Genomic DNA, 20,293 nt, shown 5'->3' on the forward strand with positions numbered 1-20,293 from the left:
AAGAATAGACAGGACGATGTGGCTTTCCGAAGGAAATCACACCTTCACGCATGTTTGAGTTTTATTGCATATTGTATCATACTGCAGATACTGAAACCTGGTGACCGACTCGCATGAATTTACTGATGCTGAAATAAATTTATGACACATTTTTAAAACCAAGATTTGCAATATCAGTCTGTTATTGTTAAACAATGTAAAAGTTAGCATGGTTTATGGCAGTTATTCATATTATCAGAGTAATTTCCAGACTTTCTATTAGTGCAGGACACATCTTGCGCAGCAACAAAAATTCGTTCACGTTCTGGCGAAAAATTACTCTTTTGTACTACAAAACATTAAAAAATATCAATACGATCTGTAAGAAATGATCAATATATATTTGAAATATCGGTGTCATTTCAGGATCTGATATTAGTGCTGGATCGACATCCCCCACAGGCTACGGTGTTTAAAAGTTAAAAAAAATAAAAAAATAAAAAACTTGTGTTATTAAATATACTTTGGATATTTTGTATCATTTTAAAGTTTTTTAACACCTATGACAAATGACTCTTAATACCGTCGTCAACAGAAATTTTTAGTCCATAAACTACCAGGGACGTGAGCATCTCATTGAAATTACCGCATAAATACGCTCATTTACTTTAAAAAAAATGTTTTTCTTGTTCTTTACAAATTAAGCACAGTCAATTCACACCTTTACGCGTGCCTGATCACCATCAGTTTTAAAATTAAACAGTTTTATGTAGGCCTACAAGTCTAACCCTCTAATGATATTCAATTTTATCGGGAGATATCATCCATATGTTAAAAGCGCAGACTCATTTACCAAACGCGCAAGACAGTTACCCTGCGCATATAAGAAATATATAAGGTTGCCCGATTTACAAATCGTTGCGCAGATAACAAATTGGTTATTTGCGCTGCGCGATTTACCAAATGCGCAGATTGGCTATATGCGCGTAACATATACATTACGCCCAATTCCCCCATACTTTATATAGCATTACGCCTCATTACGCCTCATTTTGCATCATTACTTCCATAAATATACATTACTGTATTAAGGCACACCGACATGAAAATAACAAACACATTTGAGCCGTGTGCAAAAACAAGTCACCGGGTTACCTAACAGAACCGAAACAGAAACAACCTGTACCCGTTTATTTCAGGCGTGACAGTTCTCAATAACCTGAAAATGACAGTCAAAGCTGTTTGTGTATTGAAGGGAGACGGTAAAGTTGAGGGTGTCATTACGCTATCCCAGGAGGTACAGCTATAGTTTGACTTGATCTTTGTGGGTGGGGTATCGATATAATTTCCGAAACACAGTCGTAGTCACAGACACCTGGGGGTCAGCACCTCCTCCTAATCCGCCCCTGTCAACCTTCAGCCAATATATTTTCGCTTTTTAAATCAAACTGAGCACATGTCTCGACCATACAACAACTTCTGTTACCATTTCAATATGTTTAAAAAATGGCAGTGGCTACGATTAGCTAGATTATGTCCTAGAATGTCAAGATGATCCGGATAACCCACAAACAGGTCAAAATTTCTCTCATTAGAAACTTTTCTCCCTTGCCAAAAATGCCAAGCAAGACTCCCAAGGCATTTCCCCACTCCTAGAAAACGGTCAAATTCATACGGATGATAAAAGAAGGCCAATATCCTCAATCGTCAGTTCCAGTCTGTGTTCACCCCAATGTCACCTCTCAAACTGGGCCAGCTCTGTAAAATGAAAGTGCAGTCTCTTCTCTCCATACCAACTGATTACCAACCAAATTATCCCAAAATGCCAAAGGTCACTATAGGCATAAATGGTGTTCAGAAACTCCTTTCGTCCCTAAAAATAGATAAAGCATGTGGTCCCGATGGTCTAAAGCCGATCCTTCTTAAAAATCTTAGTGAACAAATCTCACCACTAGTCACTAAGCTCTTTCAAAGGTCCCTTGACACGGGCACTATCCCAGCTGACTGGACCAAGGCCAATGTCACTCCTTTATTTAAGAAGGGTGACAAAAGCAATCCTGCAAATTACGGGCCTATATCCCTAACTTGCATCCTCTGTAAGTTACTGGAACACATCATAGCCTCTAATATTACCAAGCACTTCCAGGTTAACAATGTCCTCTATGACCTACAGCATGGGTTCAGAGAGAAAAGGTCATGCGAAACGCAGTTACTCGAACTTGTAGAAGATCTATCCCGGAACTTAATTCAAGGCCACCAGACGGACCTGATCCTTCTGGACTTCTCTAAAGCATTTGATAAGGTTAACCATCTAAAACTTCAGTATAAACTTCATCAACATGGCGTTCAGGGCACCACGTTGCAATGGGTCAAGTCTTTTTTGATTGGCAGGCGCCAGTCTGTCCTTGTGAATGGTGAAACATCAGAAGAAGTTCCAGTAACGTCCGGAGTCCCACAGGGCTCCGTCCTAGGCCCCCTTCTATTCTTACTTTACATTAATGACCTGCCTGAAAATCTGATTTCACAGGTTCGGTTATTCGCCGATGACACTGCTGTCTACTTAACTGTAAATAGTCCTGCCCAAGAAACCATCCTTCAGCAAGACCTAAATAGGTTACAGATATGGGAAAGTAAGTGTGACATGGAGTTTAACACCTCAAAATGCACTGTTATGAACATAACAAGGTCAAGAAACCCTTGTAAATCAAAGTACACACTCCATGGCCAAGTCTTGGAAACAGTTCCTGATGCGAAGTACCTTGGGGTCACTATATCCTCAGATCTAAATTGGAATAAACACATCAATTTAGTCGCGTCCAAAGCTACCCGAACACTAAACTTCATTAAACGAAACATCCCATGCAAGAACCCAAAAGTTCGAGAAGTAGCTTATAAATCACTAGTCAGGCCACAGCTAGAATATGCTAGCTGTGTTTTGGAACCCTTACACCCAACAAAACATCCACCAGATCGAAATGATTCAGCGGATGTCAGCTGAGATGGCGTACCCTTGAAGATAGGAGATCTGATTCACGCCTCCTTATGTTCTACAAGATAGTGAATGGTTTGGTTGCTGTGCCACTCCCCCCCCCATGTCAGCCCCCCATCCCGTCTAACTAGACATATGCATCCCCACTCCTATACCCAGATCCTCACTCCCTGTAATTACTATAAGTACTCTTTCTTCCCAGCCACCATAGTACTTTGGAATGCCCTTCCAGTACAACTTGTGCAAGCCCCCACCCTGAATCAGTTTAAGCAGGGTGTGACCAAACTTGTACACAATGCTTAACATGATAGACCTGTTCTTAAACTGCTTCTATCTGTAAATCCTTCTTGTTTTTAACACTATCAACTGTATTTATACTGCAATACACACCGTGTATTACTTTTATCCTCCTATCCAATCTACTTTTAACTTGTACAGGCGCGCAGCTGCACATAATACTCGCAGAGAGGAGTGCTGCAGTATAATTAGATAGATAGATTACGGTACCGTAGTCCTAGCCTCCGGTTCTAGGATAAATGATGTTGTAAACTTACTTATTTAACTTAATTAAAATAGCGATTTTTCATGCCTGTCTTATTTGAGCACATGTCTCGGTCATACAACAACTTCTGTTACCATTATAACATGTTTAAAAAACTCGCATATTCTATCAATGCTCAGAAAAACTAAAGACAACTTACTCTGAGCGTTTTCAACACAAATAGCTTGTCCAAGGAATTCAAGAATTGATCCCAGCTTGATGTTGCGCAGTCAAATTTACTATACAGAGCCGGGACACAGACGATATAGACGCCTCTGCCTACAAGGTGTCAACATGCAATGAAACTGCGGCAACTACCATCGAAAACCAACACTTATAAGTACAGTTTCTTTCCAAGGACTGTACTTACTTGGAATTCTTTACCGGCAACAGTAGCCAAGGCTCCTGACTTGGTACACTTCAAGCAGGAGCTTACCAAGATTACCATCTAGATGCAGCTATCAGCCCAGACTGTTCGAAGAACCTAGGATGGTCAGCTGTACCGGTTGGTGAATTCCCATTAGGCACTACGCTAGCTTGGTTGGTCTGTCGCTGAGGAACCGATGCAGTCTTGGGACTATCTCTTATATTCTCTTACTTTGAACATGCTTATTTCTGCCTATTCTTTTATATCTATACTGTTTACCTTAATTGCGTTTTCACTTTTTCTTGCCACTAGCCGAAACATAATGTTCAAACCGATGACAGAGTTTCGTACGATGTAGATGTAGAATATCGAATATGAAACAGTTATTATCCAATCCAAAGGTTTTTGAGGCAAAAGACAATTACACAGAATGGAGATCTATGAAGTTTCAGTTTCAGTACATGTTGCGAATTTCTGCGATAAGTCATTACAAAATTTGTCTAGATATGTGTAAACGCTGCTGATTAATTTCTTTGAAAACTTTATGCATACGTTTATACATAATGAAACCGATGATAAAAGTTCAGTATTCAATGTAATACAAACAGCAGTAACCAAAGTCATACAGTAAGTAACCCTAGTAACCAAAGGTATGTAGTGGGTCAAAAATGGAAACCTGTCTGATCACTTACAACACTGACGCTGGAAGATTAAGTAACCAAAGCAATAGAGTAAGTTACCCTAGTAACCAAATGCATATAGTATGGTTACAAATGGACACATTTGTGCAGGGGTGCACATTTTGGACCATATATGAATTTGTCTTATGCAACAATGTTTCTCACAAGTGACGGTTTATCGCAAAATATTTCTGCATTTATTGAAAATGTGACCGCAAAGATCTTGGTTTTTGTTGAGCCCACTTGCAGTGAGCTCGATATAGTCGTCACTTTTGGTGGGTCAGTGTATGTGCATCCGTCCGTCCGAAGTTCCTGACACACCTAGCTAAAAAAATATTTTATATAAATTGATGAAACCTTGCATGAGTCTTTATCATGATATGAACTTGCGCACCTTCAATTTTTCGTCTAGGTTTGCCCCCTATTTCCAGAGTTATGGCCCCTGAAATAGTCAAAAATGCACATTTTCACCTTGTGACGTGCCTAGCTCAAAGTATTTGATATAGATTCATGAAACCTTGCATGAGTCTTAAGCATGATATGAACTTGTGCACCTCCTGTTTTTATGCCCCCTTCAAAGAAGGAGGGGTATATTGTTCTGCAGATGTCGGGCAGTCGGTCGGTATGAAGACCAATCTGTTTCCGGATGATAATTCAAGAACGCTTGGGCCTAGGATCGCGAAACTTAATAGGGAGGTTGTTCATGACCAACAGATGACCCCTATTGATTTTGAGGTCAATAGGTCAAAGGTCAAGGTCACATTGAACCAGAACAGTAGAACTTTTTTTTTTACAGTGAGCAAATAATTTCTGTTCCTTGTGCAATTACTGAAGGCATCAAGGGGGGCATTTTGTGTTCTACGAGCTCTTGTTCATCTGGCTCCACCCACTGTTTCCAGAGTCAAAAATGCACATTTTCACCTTGTGACGCGCCTAGCTCAAAAAGTATTTCATATAAATTGATTAAACCTTGCATGAGTCTTTATCATGATATGAACTTGCGCACCTCCTATTTTTCGTCTGCCTCTGCCTCCGACCCTATTTCCAGAGTTATTGCCCCTGAAATAGTCAAAAATGCACATTTTCACCTTGTGATGCGCCTAGCTCAAAAAGTATTTGATATAAATTGATGAAAACTTGCATGAGTCTTTATCATGATATAAACTTGCGCACCTCTTATTTTTAGCTCGACTATACGAAGTATAAGGAGAGCTATCCTACTCGCCCCGGCGTCGGCATCGGCGTCGGCGTCTTTCCGCGTCCCCACCTTGGTTAAAGTTTTGGTGCACTTTCTCTTTTTTCAACTTACCTCTGTAATTACTTGATGGATTTGATTCAAACTTGAAATACTTATTCATCATCATCTTCCACATCATCTGACATAAGGTGCATAACTCTGGCACCATATTTTCATGAATTATCCCCCCTTTTCACTTAGATTTTCAGGTTAAAGTTTTGGTGCACTTTCACTCTATCTCTGTTATTACTGAATGGATTTGATTCAAACTTAAAATAGTTGTTCAACATCATCACCCACATCATATGACACAAGGTGCATAACTCTGGCACCATTTTTTCATGAATTATTCCCCCTTTTTACTTAGATTTTCAGGTTAAAGTTTTGGTGCACTTTCACTCTATCTCTGTTATTACTGAATGGATTTGATTCAAACTTAAAATAGTTGTTCAACATCATAACCCACATCATATGACACAAGGTGCATAACTCTGGCACCACTTTTTTCATGAATTATTCCCCCTTTTTACTTAGAATTTCAGGTTAAAGTTTTGGTGCACTTTCACTCTACCTCTGTTATTACTGAATGGATTTGATTTAAACTTAAGATAGTTGTTCAGCATCATCACCCACATCATATGACACAAGATGCATAACTCTAGCACAATTTTTCATGAATTATTCCCCTTTTTACCTAGAATTTTAGGTTAAAGTTTTATGCACTTTCACTCTGTCTCTGTTATTACTGAATGGATTTGATTCAAACTTAGACAATTGTTCAACATCATTACCCTTATCATATGACACAAGGTGCATAACTCTGGGATCAATTTTTCATGAATTATTTCCCCTTTTTACTTAGAATTTTAGGTTAAAGTTTTGATGCACTTTCACTCTGTCTCTGTTATTACTGAATGGATTTGATTCAAACTTAAAATATTTGTTCAACATCATCACCCACACCATATGATGCAAGCTACATAACTCTGGCACCAATTTTTCAGTAATTATTCCCCCTTTTTACTTAGAATTTTAGGTTAAAGTTTTGATGCACTTTCACTCTGTCTCTGTTATTACAGAATGGATTTGATTCAAACTTAAAATAGTTGTTCAACATCATCACCCACACTGTATGACACAAGCTGCATAACTCTGGCACCAATATTTAATGAATTATGCCCCTTTTTGCTTAGGATATAATTATATAGTGTTTTGATACATTTTATCTTTACCTCTCTTATTACCTTAAGTTGATATTTTTGACATAGACTCAGGCTATTGTGCAATATCTTCATCCACAATTGGAGTCATTAAACACTCAAGTGACAGCTCTAGTTTCCACAGATGTACCCAGTTTCACTATCCAGCATCGAAATAGTCGAGCGCGCTGTCTCCTGTGACAGCTCTTGTTTGGCTGGCTCCACCCCCTATTTTTAGCTCACCTGCAAAGGTGAGCTTTTGTGATCGCACTGTGTCCGTCATCTGTCGTCATCAACAATTTGACTGTTAACACTAGTCTAGAGGTCACAATTTTGGCCCAGTGTCAATGAAACTTGGTCAGAATGTTACTCTCAATAAGATCTTGGACGAGTTCGATATTGGGTCATCTGGGGTCAAAAACTAGGTCACTGGGTCAAATCAAAGGAAAAGCTTGTTAACTCTCTCGAGGCCACATTTTTGACTATATCTTCATGAAACTTGGTCAGAATGTTAATCTTGATGATCTTTAGATCAAGTTCGAACCTAGGTCAGGTGGGATCAGAAACTAGGTCATCAGGTCAAATCAAAGGAAAAGCTTGTTAACACTCTAGAGGCTACATTTATGACTGTATCTTCATGAAACTTGGTCAGAATGTTAATCTTGATAATCTTTAGGTCAAATTCAAATCTAGGTCAAGTGGAGTCAGAAACTAGGTCACCAGATCATATCAAAGGTAAAGCTTGTTAACACTTTAGAGGCTACATTTATGACTATCTCTTAATGAAACCTGGTCAGAATGTTAACCTTGATGATCTTTAGATCAGATTCGAACCTAGGTCAGGTGGGGTCAAAAACTAGGTCACCAGGTCAAATCAAATGTAAAGATTGTTAACATTCTAGAGGCCACATTTATGATAGTATCTGTATGAAACTTGGTCAGAATGATAATCTTGATGATCTTTAGGTGAAGTTCAAATCTAGGTCAAGTGGAATCAGAAACTAGGTCACCAGGTCAAATCAAAGGTAAAGCTTGTTAGCACTCAAGAGGCCACATTTATGATTGTAGCTTAATGAAACTTAGTCAGAATGTTAACCTTGATGATCTTTAGGTCAAGATCAAATCTGGGTCAAGTGGGGTCAAAAACTAGGTCACCAGGTCAAATCAAAGGAAAAGCTAGTTAACACTCTAGAGGCCACATAAATCTTGATGATCTTTTGGTCAAGTTTGAATCTGGGTCAGGTGGGGTAAAAAACTAGGTCACCAGGTCAAATCAAAGGCCAGAGGCCACATTCATAACCATATCTTAATGAAACTTTGTCAGAATGTTAATCTTGATGATCTTTAGGTCAAGTTTAAATCTGAGTCAGGTGGGGTCAAAAACTAGGTCACCAGGTCAAATCAAATATAAAGCTTGTTTACACTCTACAGGCCACATTTATGATAATATCTCTATGAAACTTGGTCAGAATGTTAACCTTGATGATCTTTAGGTCAAGTTCAAATCTGGGTCAGGTGGGGTCAACACCTAGATCACAAGGTCAAATCAAAGAAAAGCTAGTTAACACTCTAGAGGCCACATTTATGACCATACCATAATGAAACTTGGTCAGAATGGTTATCTTGATGATCTTTAGGTCAAGTTCAAATCTTGGTCAGGTAGGGTCAAAAACTAGGTCACCAGTTCAAATCAAAGGAAAAGCTAGTTAACATTCTAGAGGCCACATTTATGACTGTATCTCTATGAAACTTGGTCAGAATGTTACCCTTGATGATCTTTAGGTCAAGTTTGAATCTGGGTCATGTGGAATGTGACCCACTTATTTGCTTTTTAAGATGCGGCCTTCAAATTTGGATGACATGTACAGTTTTGCACACCGATCTTAAAACTGACTTCAGTGACCATGAATGTGACCTACTGACCTACTTTCTTCAGGTGAGTGACACAGTTTGGACCACTTTATAACTTTTGATACAGATTTCAATACTCATCTTTAATATTCTTAACTCTGACTTACTTTCTTGTTTCTAAAGCTACAGCAAAGAAATTTGCACCACATGTATAATGTTTGATACAGATTTCACTCATCTTTAATATTCTTAACACTGACCTGCTGACCTACTTTCTTGCTTTTGAAGGTACAGGAAAGAGATTTGGACCACCTGTACCATTTTTAATGAATTTCAGTAGTTATTTTGAATAATCTCTACCATGACCAACTCGCCCAGTTTTTTTTAGCTCACCTGAGCACGAAGTGCTCGGTGAGCTTTTGTGATCGCCCTGTGTCAGTCGTCGTCCGTCAGTCCGTCCGTCATCAACAGTTTGACTGTTATCACTCTAGAGGTCACAATTTTGGCCAAAAATGTAGGATCAAAAACTAGGTCACCAGGTCAAATCAAAGGAAAAGCTAGTTAAAACTGTAGAGGCCACATTTATGACCATATCTTAATGAAACTTGGTCAGAATGTTAATCTTGATGATCTGTAGGTCAAGTTTTAATCTGGGTCAGGTGAGGTCAAAAACTAGGTTACTAGGTCAAATCAAAGGAAAAGATTGTTAACACTTTAGAGGCCACATTTATGACTTCATCATGAAACTTAGTCAGAATTCTAATCTTGATTATCTTTAGGTCAAGTTCGAATCTGGGTCCTGTGGGGTCAAAAACTAGGTCGCCGGGTCAAATCAGAGGAAAAGCTAGTTAACACTTTAGAGACAACATTTATGACCATATCTTAATGAAACTTGGTCAGAATGTTAATCTTGATGATCTTTAGGTCAATAGGTCAGGTGAGCGATACAGGGCCTTCATGGCCCTCTTGTTTTGTTTTTGAAGCTTAAGCAAAGAAATTTGTTCAAGCAAGCAACAAAACTCAGGTGATTGATATAGGGCTTTCATGGCCCTCTTGTAATATTGATAAAATCATGTAAATAAGTTGGCCCTTGTTTGTTTGTGATTTTAAAGACTACAAGAGCTATGGTCCTCATTCTTCTATTTTTTAAGGAGGGCATTCAATGTATTATACTCGGAAGTGTAATCATATATTATATATTTTATTAAAGACAATCGCCCGTGAATTTACTGTGTATTCTAAAGGGATTATTGGATTATCTGTGGTTGCTACTAATCACTAAATAAAACGGAGTGCTCTTTCCTGACTCTTTTCAATCTTTTAGGTGTTGACCTCTCCACAAAAGTGCCAAGTAAGGGGGACAGTAGTTAAAATTGATAAAATGAATGAGTGATAAATGCTTAATTTCCCCTATCGGCTTAAGTACTTTCCATTTCTTTTTAGGACATTTATCTGCCTTGAAGGCTTTTTACAGACGTTGCAAACATGTGCATCAAATTAAGCTTAGTCAATACAGGGCTGCAGATAATTTTTTTGGCCTAAGAGTATTTACTCATCATAATTCTTGCGAATGAGTAAAATGGTAAAGTCTGAAATTAACTAGAAGTATTTTTACTCCTGAAAATTTTTAAATGAGAAAAAAAAAAAAGAAATTAGTTTTATAACATATTTATTGGGTGTAACACCCATGAATTTTTTTGCAGGTTCAGTTTCAATTCAGCATTCAAGTTTTTGCTTCTTTTTCTCCACTGGTTTGCTTTAGCTTCACACTCACTGCCAAATCCAATAGATTATTCAATATACCTTTAACAATGTTTTGGGAATCATTTTTTGTTGGTTTAAAGAATGCATAGCACATTTGTTCACTTAATACATTGTTTGAAAGAGACATGTTGTTGTTTACTCCACACTGGAAGTTGATATTTTAAATCAACACCGCTTTAAAATACACTACCTTACCATCAATATTAATTCCCAACAATTTGATTTACGCACGAATTGAGTGTATAATATAGTTTAAAGGTTGTCAGTCACATTTAAACAACATTTAATGACATTTTTTACTTTTTGTATATTCTGGTAGAAAATTATTTAAGGAACAAAAAGACCGATTACATAGAGTTAGATTCCTATTTGAAATGTATATTTTATTATTTTTATAAAATTTTGTAATTACTCCCCTTTAATATGAAAGTATATAAAAAGTTGGGTATTTCTTTTTATTTCGATACAATGTCTAGTTTTACATTTGCATTTGATAGACATATCAACTATTGAACAATCTGAACCAAAAAGCAAGTTTAAAAGCTGTGTGTAGCTTCTGAATTCATTTATTTCCAATCTATCTTGGTTGCGCAACCAAGATAGGCAAAGGGAGGTAATAATAATTTTTCAAACTTGCGTTTCTAATGAATTCCATCTAAATACATAATTTTTAATGCAAATATTTTACAAATATATTACAATATGTCTAATATTTATACATTTCCTTAGGCAAAGTATGTTTATCAAATTTATACTTATGATAAAATAACTCTTATCTTGGTTGGGCAACCAGGATAGGAAAATGAAATTTTAAAAATACCTCCAGTGAAAATCTAATTTGTATTAAGTTAAGTGAACATAAATGAGTGTAAATAATCAGATGCTAAAGTTTCGAACAAATCCGTTACATGGCCAAAATCTGATTATCCACCTTTAAGTTAAAGGTTTATAGAGTACCATTCAATGCCTGTGTACGTTCAATGTGGCAGAATGAATGCCGATCGTGCTCTGTTAGGTAAAGCATCCAGACGATTCACATTTTGTTTACACTAGTAAAAAGTCATTGCATGCGTTTCTGTAATTTCATGTACGTTTTTATATGTTAAAAATTTAGCAGACATGCGTATATGCATTATTTCAAAGCATAATTTACGCTAATACGCATCTTATCTGGAGCCCTGTCAATAGTTACGCCTGAAGTACCACATCATCTTCACACTGAATACTGATATTGTCAAGATTTAAACTAACATTTTCATTTTAGCTCACCTGAGCCTAAGGTTCAAGGTGAGCTTTTGTGACAACTTGATCTCCGTCCTGCGTCTGTCAGCTATTTCTTGTCTACATGATAGTGGTTTTATTTATGATTAGATTTTAACCAAAATTGCACACAACTTGTATCACCATAAGGTCTTGGTTCCGTATACCAGCCATATCCCATCTTGAGTTACGGTCCCTGAAAGGGCAAAAATTGGCTATTTAAGTCATGTCTGCACGATAGTGGTTTCATTTGTGATTTGATTTTAACCAAACTTGCACACAACATGTATCACCATAAGATCTCAGATGCTTTATTGAACCAGCAATATTCCACCATGTGTTCTACAGTTATGGCCCCTGAAAGGGCCAGAAATTGGCTATTTTGGTCTTGTCTGCATAATAGCAGTTACATTTATGATTGGATTTTCACCAAACTTGCACGCAACTTGTATCACCATAAGATCTCTGTTCCTATCTTGAAACAGCCATATTCTGATTTGGTTAAGTTTTTGTATGTAAGCTGGTATCTCACTTGTGGGAATAGATTGAAACTTCACACACTGTGATAAACTGACCTTCATTGCACAGGTTCCATAACTCTATTTTTGCTTTTTTACAAAATTTTGGCCATTTTTTGTATGTAAGCTGGTATCTCAGTACCCATTTATGGAAATGGATTGGAACAGTTTTAACTTTACACACTGTCATGATCTGTTACGAATGCACAAGTTCCATAACTCTGCATTGTTGCAAAATTATGCCCCGTTTTTGACTGCAAATTTTTGGTTAAGTTTTTAAATGTAAGATGGTGGTATATCAGTACCCACTAATGGGAATGGATTTAAACTTCACTGTCATGAGCTTATATGGGTGGTTTTCAAAATAATGAAGCTTTTTCTTTTCTCTCACCTTACTTTAATTCAGTTTAGCTTTAGAATGCATTTTGGGGCAAATTATATCCAAATCAATGTAGTCAATAAATGTGTGCAATTTCAGCTTAATGAATCAAACAGTTTTAAAGTTATATTAAATTATATAGCTAATTTTGTCCCCTGTGCACCCAAAAAAGTGTGACATTTTACATGAAGTATAGTTTTCAACTGTGGCTTACTTTTTAAAACCATGCTTTATTGTAACAGCTTTGGCTTTTTCGTGTAACTTAAACTCTGCACATTTAAATAAAATACTTCTTTTCATTACCTACATCTTATTGTTACCAATATTTCACATCTTGTGATGGTACCCCCTTCACAAAAAATAGTGAAAAAAATACTAAATTTAAATGTTGAACACTACAATTTCATAACCCTATTACTTTTCTAAAGTCTTAATGTTTTTCTAAGATCCTTATCCCTTCAGCTGTGAAGACACAGTATGATTTTTTTCTTTAATAAATCAACTTTCTCAGAAACTTGCTGGATGTCTATACACCTAAAAATGTCCCCTGTGCACCTTTTCAGTTGTTAAGTGTCAGATTTCTTATATTCTTTAAATAAAATGGGATTTTACTTTATTTTCCTTGAAAGGGAGTTACAACAGATACAAAAGCAGCATTCAACTTCACATATTACTGACTGTTAAACATTCACAGAGCCAAAAGTGATGTCCCCTGTGCACCCTTTTTTGACATATATCAATTTTCATAGCATTACTGTAATTTGTGGTGGCAGTTCTATATTCTTAACAGTGTGAAAGCAAAATTTAGGCATTACTTGATAATTTAGCATTATATAAGAAACCCTGGACAATTTAAAATTCATTGTTTGCATTTATTTCTGAAGTTGCCAATTTTCAAGTTTAAAAGTGGATACATCAATTTTATTGCTTCTTAAGCTCTTTAAATTTACCTAAATATCTAATGTTCACTAGTAAATATTGTGTAGTTAAAAGAATTTTACTTACCATGAACATATTCTATGAATAAATATTTTGATACAATTTGTCCCCTGTGCACCCTTTTTAGTAACATTATAAAGTATGTATGAATTTTACTATTCCATTTTATCATGCATGGCATTTCGTCATTTGTCTACTATGAATAAGCATTGCATGTAAACTAAATGATTTCAGTGTATTAGTTATGTATAAAGTCACTTATTTTTTCTTTTAAAGCATTACATTCAGTTGAATTTTCATGTTTTGTAGTGAAAATTTTCAATTTTGTAGTTATTTTGTGGAATAAATCAATTTTTTAATAGGATTTGACTAAAGTTGATCACCATTAGTCTTTTATGAATAGAAAACTAATAATGGATGAATATTACACTGATTTTTAGTATGTGTCCCCTGTGCATCTGTACAATAACTCAATTTTGAGTTGACAATTCTAGAAATTAGAATTACTGGACATTCTTGAAATTTGGCATGTGGTTTATAAACATGCAAAGTGAGAGAAAAAAATAGGTTTAATAATTATATGTTAGTTATTTTGCATTTAGCAACAATTTTTCTAGGTAAAGTTTTATTTTCATGTCAGATTTGTGCAGAAATTGTGATTTTAAAAACCAGTGTCCACAAACATTTGAGTAAATAAGTTTCAAACCATACACATACACCCATTACTTATCATTTATGTTGAAAAAATTACTGTTATACATAATTCCTTGTCATAAAACACTGCAACATTTATCACCCATCTTACGGGAAATTCACTGAACTTTCGAATTAAAGGCTGAAATATTTTCTTATTGGCATTTCTCAACACTTTCCGAGAGTTATTTCCTTTAAATCTGAAGTATTTGCTATCATAAAAAATAGGTGACCACCCTAACAAATAAGTTTGAATTTTCAACCCCTATGTCACACTTTTGCTTCATTATTTTGAAAACCACCCATATGCATAACTCTCATACCATAACTCTTCTTAAGAAATGAAATATTTATGTTTAATTTGTCGATCATATTCTGTCCTTCATTTCACATGAACACGGAAAAAAATTTCATTTCTTATATTTAAATTATATTTCCTTTCAATTTGTAAACAAGATTAAATTATAAATTGCACACATTTTGTTGCATTTAACATTAAAATCGTCGTCAAAACAGCAGCCCATTATCACTAAGCAGCATTGACGTAACTTTCGCCTTTTTCGTTTTGCTGTTAATAGGAAATGAAAGTCACAATTTTCAATGGAATAGAATAGGGCAAATGTAAATATTTTGCATTTTTACAAGATTGTGCCCCTTTTTAGTCCACCATCATCAGATGCGACTCTGCGTCCGTGGTCCGTTGTCCTTCCGTTAACAAATTCTCGTTATCGCATCTCCTCAGAAACTACTAGGGGGATTTTGACCAAACTTTTGTCAGAATGATGTTATGGTACCCTTGTTGTGTCCCCCTGATAATCAGACTGGTTCAACAATTTTTGAGTGAGTTATGGCTCTTTGTTTATTTTTATAATTTACATAGATTTATATAGGGAAAAACCTTGAAAATCTTCTTGTCCAAAACCACAGGGCCTAGGACTTCGATATTTGGTATGTGTATCATCTAGCGGTCCTCTACCAAGATTATCCAAATTATTTCCCTAAGGTCAAATATGGCCCCGCCCCGGGGGTCACATGGTTTAATTATATATGACTTGTATAGGGAAAAACTTTAAAAATCTTCTTGTCATAACCTACAACATTCAAATTTGGAACTTATGTATAGTTTTGAGTGGCTAGATGAACCTTGATATGAGTTGACTTTGATCTTGACCTAGTGACCTACTTTCACATTTCTGTAGCTACAGCCTTCAAATTTGGACCACATGCATAGGTTTGTGTACCGAAATAAACTTTGACCTTGACACTGACCTATTGACCTACTTTCACATTTAATTTGGATCTCATGCATAGGTTTGTGTTTGCAAAATGAAATTTGACCTTGATTTTGACCTAATGACCTACTTTCACATTTCTCAAGCTACAGCCTTCAAATTTTGACCACAGGCATAGTTTTGTGTACCGAAATGAACTTTGACCTTGAGATTGACCTAGTGACCTACTTTCACATTTCTGTAGCTACTGCCTTCAAATTTGGACCACATGCATAGGTTTGTGTACAGAAATAAACTTTGACCTTGACATTGACCTAGTGACCTACTTTCACATTTTTGAAGGTACAGACTTCAAATTTGGACCACATGCATAGTTTTGTGTTCCGAAATGAACTTTGACCTTGAGATTGACCTAGTGACCTACTTCCACATTTCTCAAGCTACAGGCTTCAAATTTGGACCACATGCATAGTTTTGTGTTCCGAAATGAAATTTGACCTTGAGATTGACCTAGTGACCTACTTTCACATTTTTTAAGGTACAGGCTTCAAATTTAGACCTCATGGATAGTTTTGTGTTCCGAAATGAACTTTGACCTTGATTTTTACCTAGTACCTACTTTCACATTTCTCAAGCTACAGCCTTCAAATTTGAAGTACATGCAGTTTTGTGTACAGAAATGAACTTCGACCTTGAAATTGATCTAGTTACTTCCTTTCACATTCCTCAAGCTACAGCTTCAAATTTTGACCACATGCATGGACCACATGCACAGTTTTGTGTACCGAAATGAACGTTGACCTTGATTTTGACCTTGATCTAAATTTGGAACATTCAAAAATGGCTCAATGGTGGGCACCAAGATCACTCTGTGATCTCTTGTTCAATTTCTACATTTATTCCAGAGCTCCAGATAAGCTGCGTATTTACGTATTTACGCAAATAAAATTGCAGAAAACCCAATTGAATTCATACAGTGTGCATACTGAAACGCAAGTCAAATTCCTAATACCCAGTTCGTAAAAAATTGCTTGCGTATCACATTTTCCTTATTACTAGAACGGGTACGAGACTTTAACGCTAGATTTGACTGACTGGTTATACGTTACCGCAGAACAGGTTGCAATTTATCGAAAAAATCACAGGACCATTCAGTCTGCTGATCGGTGTTATTTGGATGCTTTGTAAACAATTTTACGCCGATAAAATGTAAAAGAGGTCGCAGAAAAAACATTGTTGCAGCACAAACAGACAAATTAGTGGGATATTTTGCTGTTCAACAATGACAGTTATCTGTTTGTGACGATGTAGTGTCACCGATACTGGATGACATCTTTTGGGAGAATGCATATTGCGGAGATCACATCGTTCGGGATATTTTGGATGAACTGATCTCCGACTGCATTAAAAGTGAAAAAGAAAACAACAGTATGGAACATTCATTACAATTTTAAATACATTTTTGTATTAAATACTGAAGGGCACTATTAAAGTACTTAGGTACTTAGTCAATCCTGTTTAATGATATATACCATGTATACTGTAAGCAAAAAATACTCAATTGTTAGTGCGAGATTGGTAAAATACCCAACTGGTTTTAGCAAATACCCAATTACTTCTAAAAAGGCTGGGTAATGATATTATTTTTACCCAGTTCAAATTTCCAATACCCAATTCAGACAAAAAGTGATGGGTAAATACCCAATTGCACCAAAAGCTTATCTGGAGCTCTGTTTATTCAGTTGACAAAGCTGTTGAATAGTTGAGCGTTGCTGTCCTCCAACAGCTCTTGTTGGTTTTTAGCTCACCTGAGCCAAAGGCACAGGGTGAGCTATTGTGATCGCTCACTGTCAGGCGGTCGGCCGTCTGGCCATCCATCCACACTTTCCTTTAAACAATATCTCCTCCTAAACCACCAGTTCAGTTTTGATGAAACTTCAGAGGAATGTTCCTTGGATGGCCCCCTTTCAAAATTGTTCAAAGAATTGAATTCCACACAGAACTCTGGTTGCAATGGCAACAGAAAGGAAAAACTTTAAAAATCTTCTTATCGAAAACCACAGGGCCTAGGGCTTTGATATTTGGTATGTAGCATCATATAGTGGTCCTCTACCAAGATTGTTCAAATTATCCCCCTAGGGTCAAATATGGCCCCGCCCCGGGGGTCACATTGTTTATGTAGACTTATATAGGAATTTTTAAAAAAAATCTTCTTGTCTGAAACCAAAAGACCTAGGCCTTTGATATTTGGTATGTAGCATTGCCTAACAGTCCTGACACGTCTACTAAGATTGTTCAAATTATGCCGCCTAGTGGGTACCAAGTTTTAAATAGACTTATGTAAGAAAAACTTCAAAAATCTTTTTGTCTGAAACTGCAAGGCCTAGGCTTTTGATATTTGGTATGTGGTATTTCCTAGTGGTCTTTTACCAAGATTATTCAAATTATGCCCCTGAGGTGGAAAGGGGCCCCACCCAGGGGTCCCAAGTTTTACATAGACTTATATAGGAAAAAACTTAAAAAATCTTTTTGCCTGAAAATGCAAGGCCTAGGCTTTTGATATTTGGTATGTCACATTGCCTAGTGGTCCTCTACCATAATTGTTCAAATTATGCCCCTGGGGTGAAAAAGGCCCTGCCCAGGGGGCCCCAAGTTTTACATAGACTTACATAGGACAATTTTTTAAAAATCTTCTTGTCTGAAAGTTAAAGGCTTAAGCCTTTGATATTTGGTATGTAGCATTGCCTAGTGTTTCTCTAACAAGATTGTTCAAATTATGCCCCTGGGGTGAAAGGAGGCCCCGCCCCGGGGGTCACTTGTATATGAGTTATATAGGAAAAAATACTTCAAAAATTATCTATCATATTTCCTATACTGTTTAATTATAATTACCTGATGACCCCAAGTAATTAGGGGTCCCTTGACATACTGACCTACTTTTTTGTTTTTTAGCTCGACTATTCGAAGAATAGGGGAGCTATCCTATTCGCCCCGGCATGAGTGTGAGCATCACACATCTGTTAAAGTTTGCGTACCACGCCAAATATTTTCAAAGTCCATTGAGATATTGCTTTGATATTTTGCATACTTGTTTACCATCATGACCCAAGTCTGTAAAAAGGAGACGGCAACTCTGTCAAGTATTTTGACTGAATTATGGCCCCTTTTCGACTTAGAATATGCTTATTGTAATGTTAAAGTTTGTGTACCACCCCAAATATTTTCAAAGTCCATTGAGATATTGCTTTGATATTTTGCACACTTGTTTACCATCAAGACCCCAGTCTGTAAACAGGAGCAGACAACTCTATCAAGCATTTTGACTGAATTATGGCCCCTTTTCGAATTAGAATATGCTTAAAGTTTTACTCATAGCTTTTTAGCTCACCGTGAGTTTTTCTGATCACTCGATGTCCGGCATCTGTCTGTCTGTCGTCTGTCTGTCCGTCAACATTTAGCTTGTTTATGCGGTAGAGGCTGTATTTTTCAACTGATCTTCATGAAATTTGGTCAGAATGATTACCTTGTTGAAATCTAGTGGTTCTCTACCAAATTTGTTAAAATTATCCCCCTAGGGTCAAATATGGCCCCGCCCTGGGGGTCACATGGTTCATATAGACATATATAGGGAAAAGCTTTTAAAAACTTCTTGTCAATAACCTACAACATTCAAATTTGGACCACATGTATGGTTTTGAGTGGCAAGATGAACCTTGACATGAGTTGACCTTGATTTTGACCTAGTGACCTACTTTCACATTTCTGTAGCTACAACCTTCAAATTTGGACCACATGCATAGTTTTGTGCACTGAAAAAAACTTTGACCTTGACATTGACCTAGTGACCTACTTTCACATTTTTGAAGGTACAGGCTTCAAATTTGGACCACATGCATAGTTCTGTATTCTGAAATACAATTTGACTCTGATTTTGACCTAGTGACCTACTTTCACATTTCTCAAGCTACAGCCTTCAAATTTGGACCACATGCATGGTTTTGTGTACCGAAACAAACTTTGACCTTTACATTGACCTAGTGACCTACTTTCACATTTTTGAAGGTACAGGCTTCAAATTTGGACCCCATGCATAGTTCTGTATTTCGAAATAAAATTTGACCTTGATTTTGACCTAGTGACCTACTTCCACATTTCTCAAGCTACAGCCTTCAAATTTGGACCACTTGCATAGTTTTGTGTACCAAAATGAACTTTGACCTTAAGATTGACCTAGTGACCTACTTTCACATTTCTGTAGCTACAGGCTTCAAATTTAGACCACATGTATAGGATTGTGTACCAAAACAAACTTTGACCTTGACATTGACCTAGTGACCTACTTTCACATTTTTGAAGATACAGGCTTCAAATTTGGACCACATGCATAAATTTGTGTTGTGAAGTGAAATTTGACCTTGATTTTGATCTAGTGACTTACTTTCACATTTCTCAAGCTACAGCCTTCAAATTTGGACCACTTGCATAGTTTTGTGTACCGAAATAAACTTTGATCTTAAGATTGACCTAGTGACCTACTTTCAAATTTCTCAAACTACAGCCTTCAAACTTGATGCACATGCATAGTTTTGTGTACAAAGAACTTTTTCCTTGAAATTGATCTAGTGACCTACTTTCACATTTCTCAAGCTACATCTTTCGAATTTG

General features: G+C 36.6%; 1 protein-coding gene across 1 annotated transcript in view; it reads left to right on the top strand.

The window, feature by feature from the left end:
* Positions 1-1,084: 1,084 nt before the first annotated feature.
* The window catches only part of LOC128556663 (superoxide dismutase [Cu-Zn]-like), a 51,282-nt gene continuing 32,073 nt past the window's right edge, over positions 1,085-20,293 (top strand). Inside the window, exon 1 of the mRNA XM_053542271.1 lies at positions 1,085-1,276. Coding sequence (XP_053398246.1) covers positions 1,205-1,276 — 72 coding nt within the window. The 5' untranslated portion in view covers positions 1,085-1,204. The remainder of the gene's footprint in view (positions 1,277-20,293) is intronic.

This window comes from Mercenaria mercenaria, chromosome 4, assembly GCF_021730395.1.
Source record: "Mercenaria mercenaria strain notata chromosome 4, MADL_Memer_1, whole genome shotgun sequence".
NCBI lineage: Eukaryota > Metazoa > Mollusca > Bivalvia > Venerida > Veneridae > Mercenaria > Mercenaria mercenaria.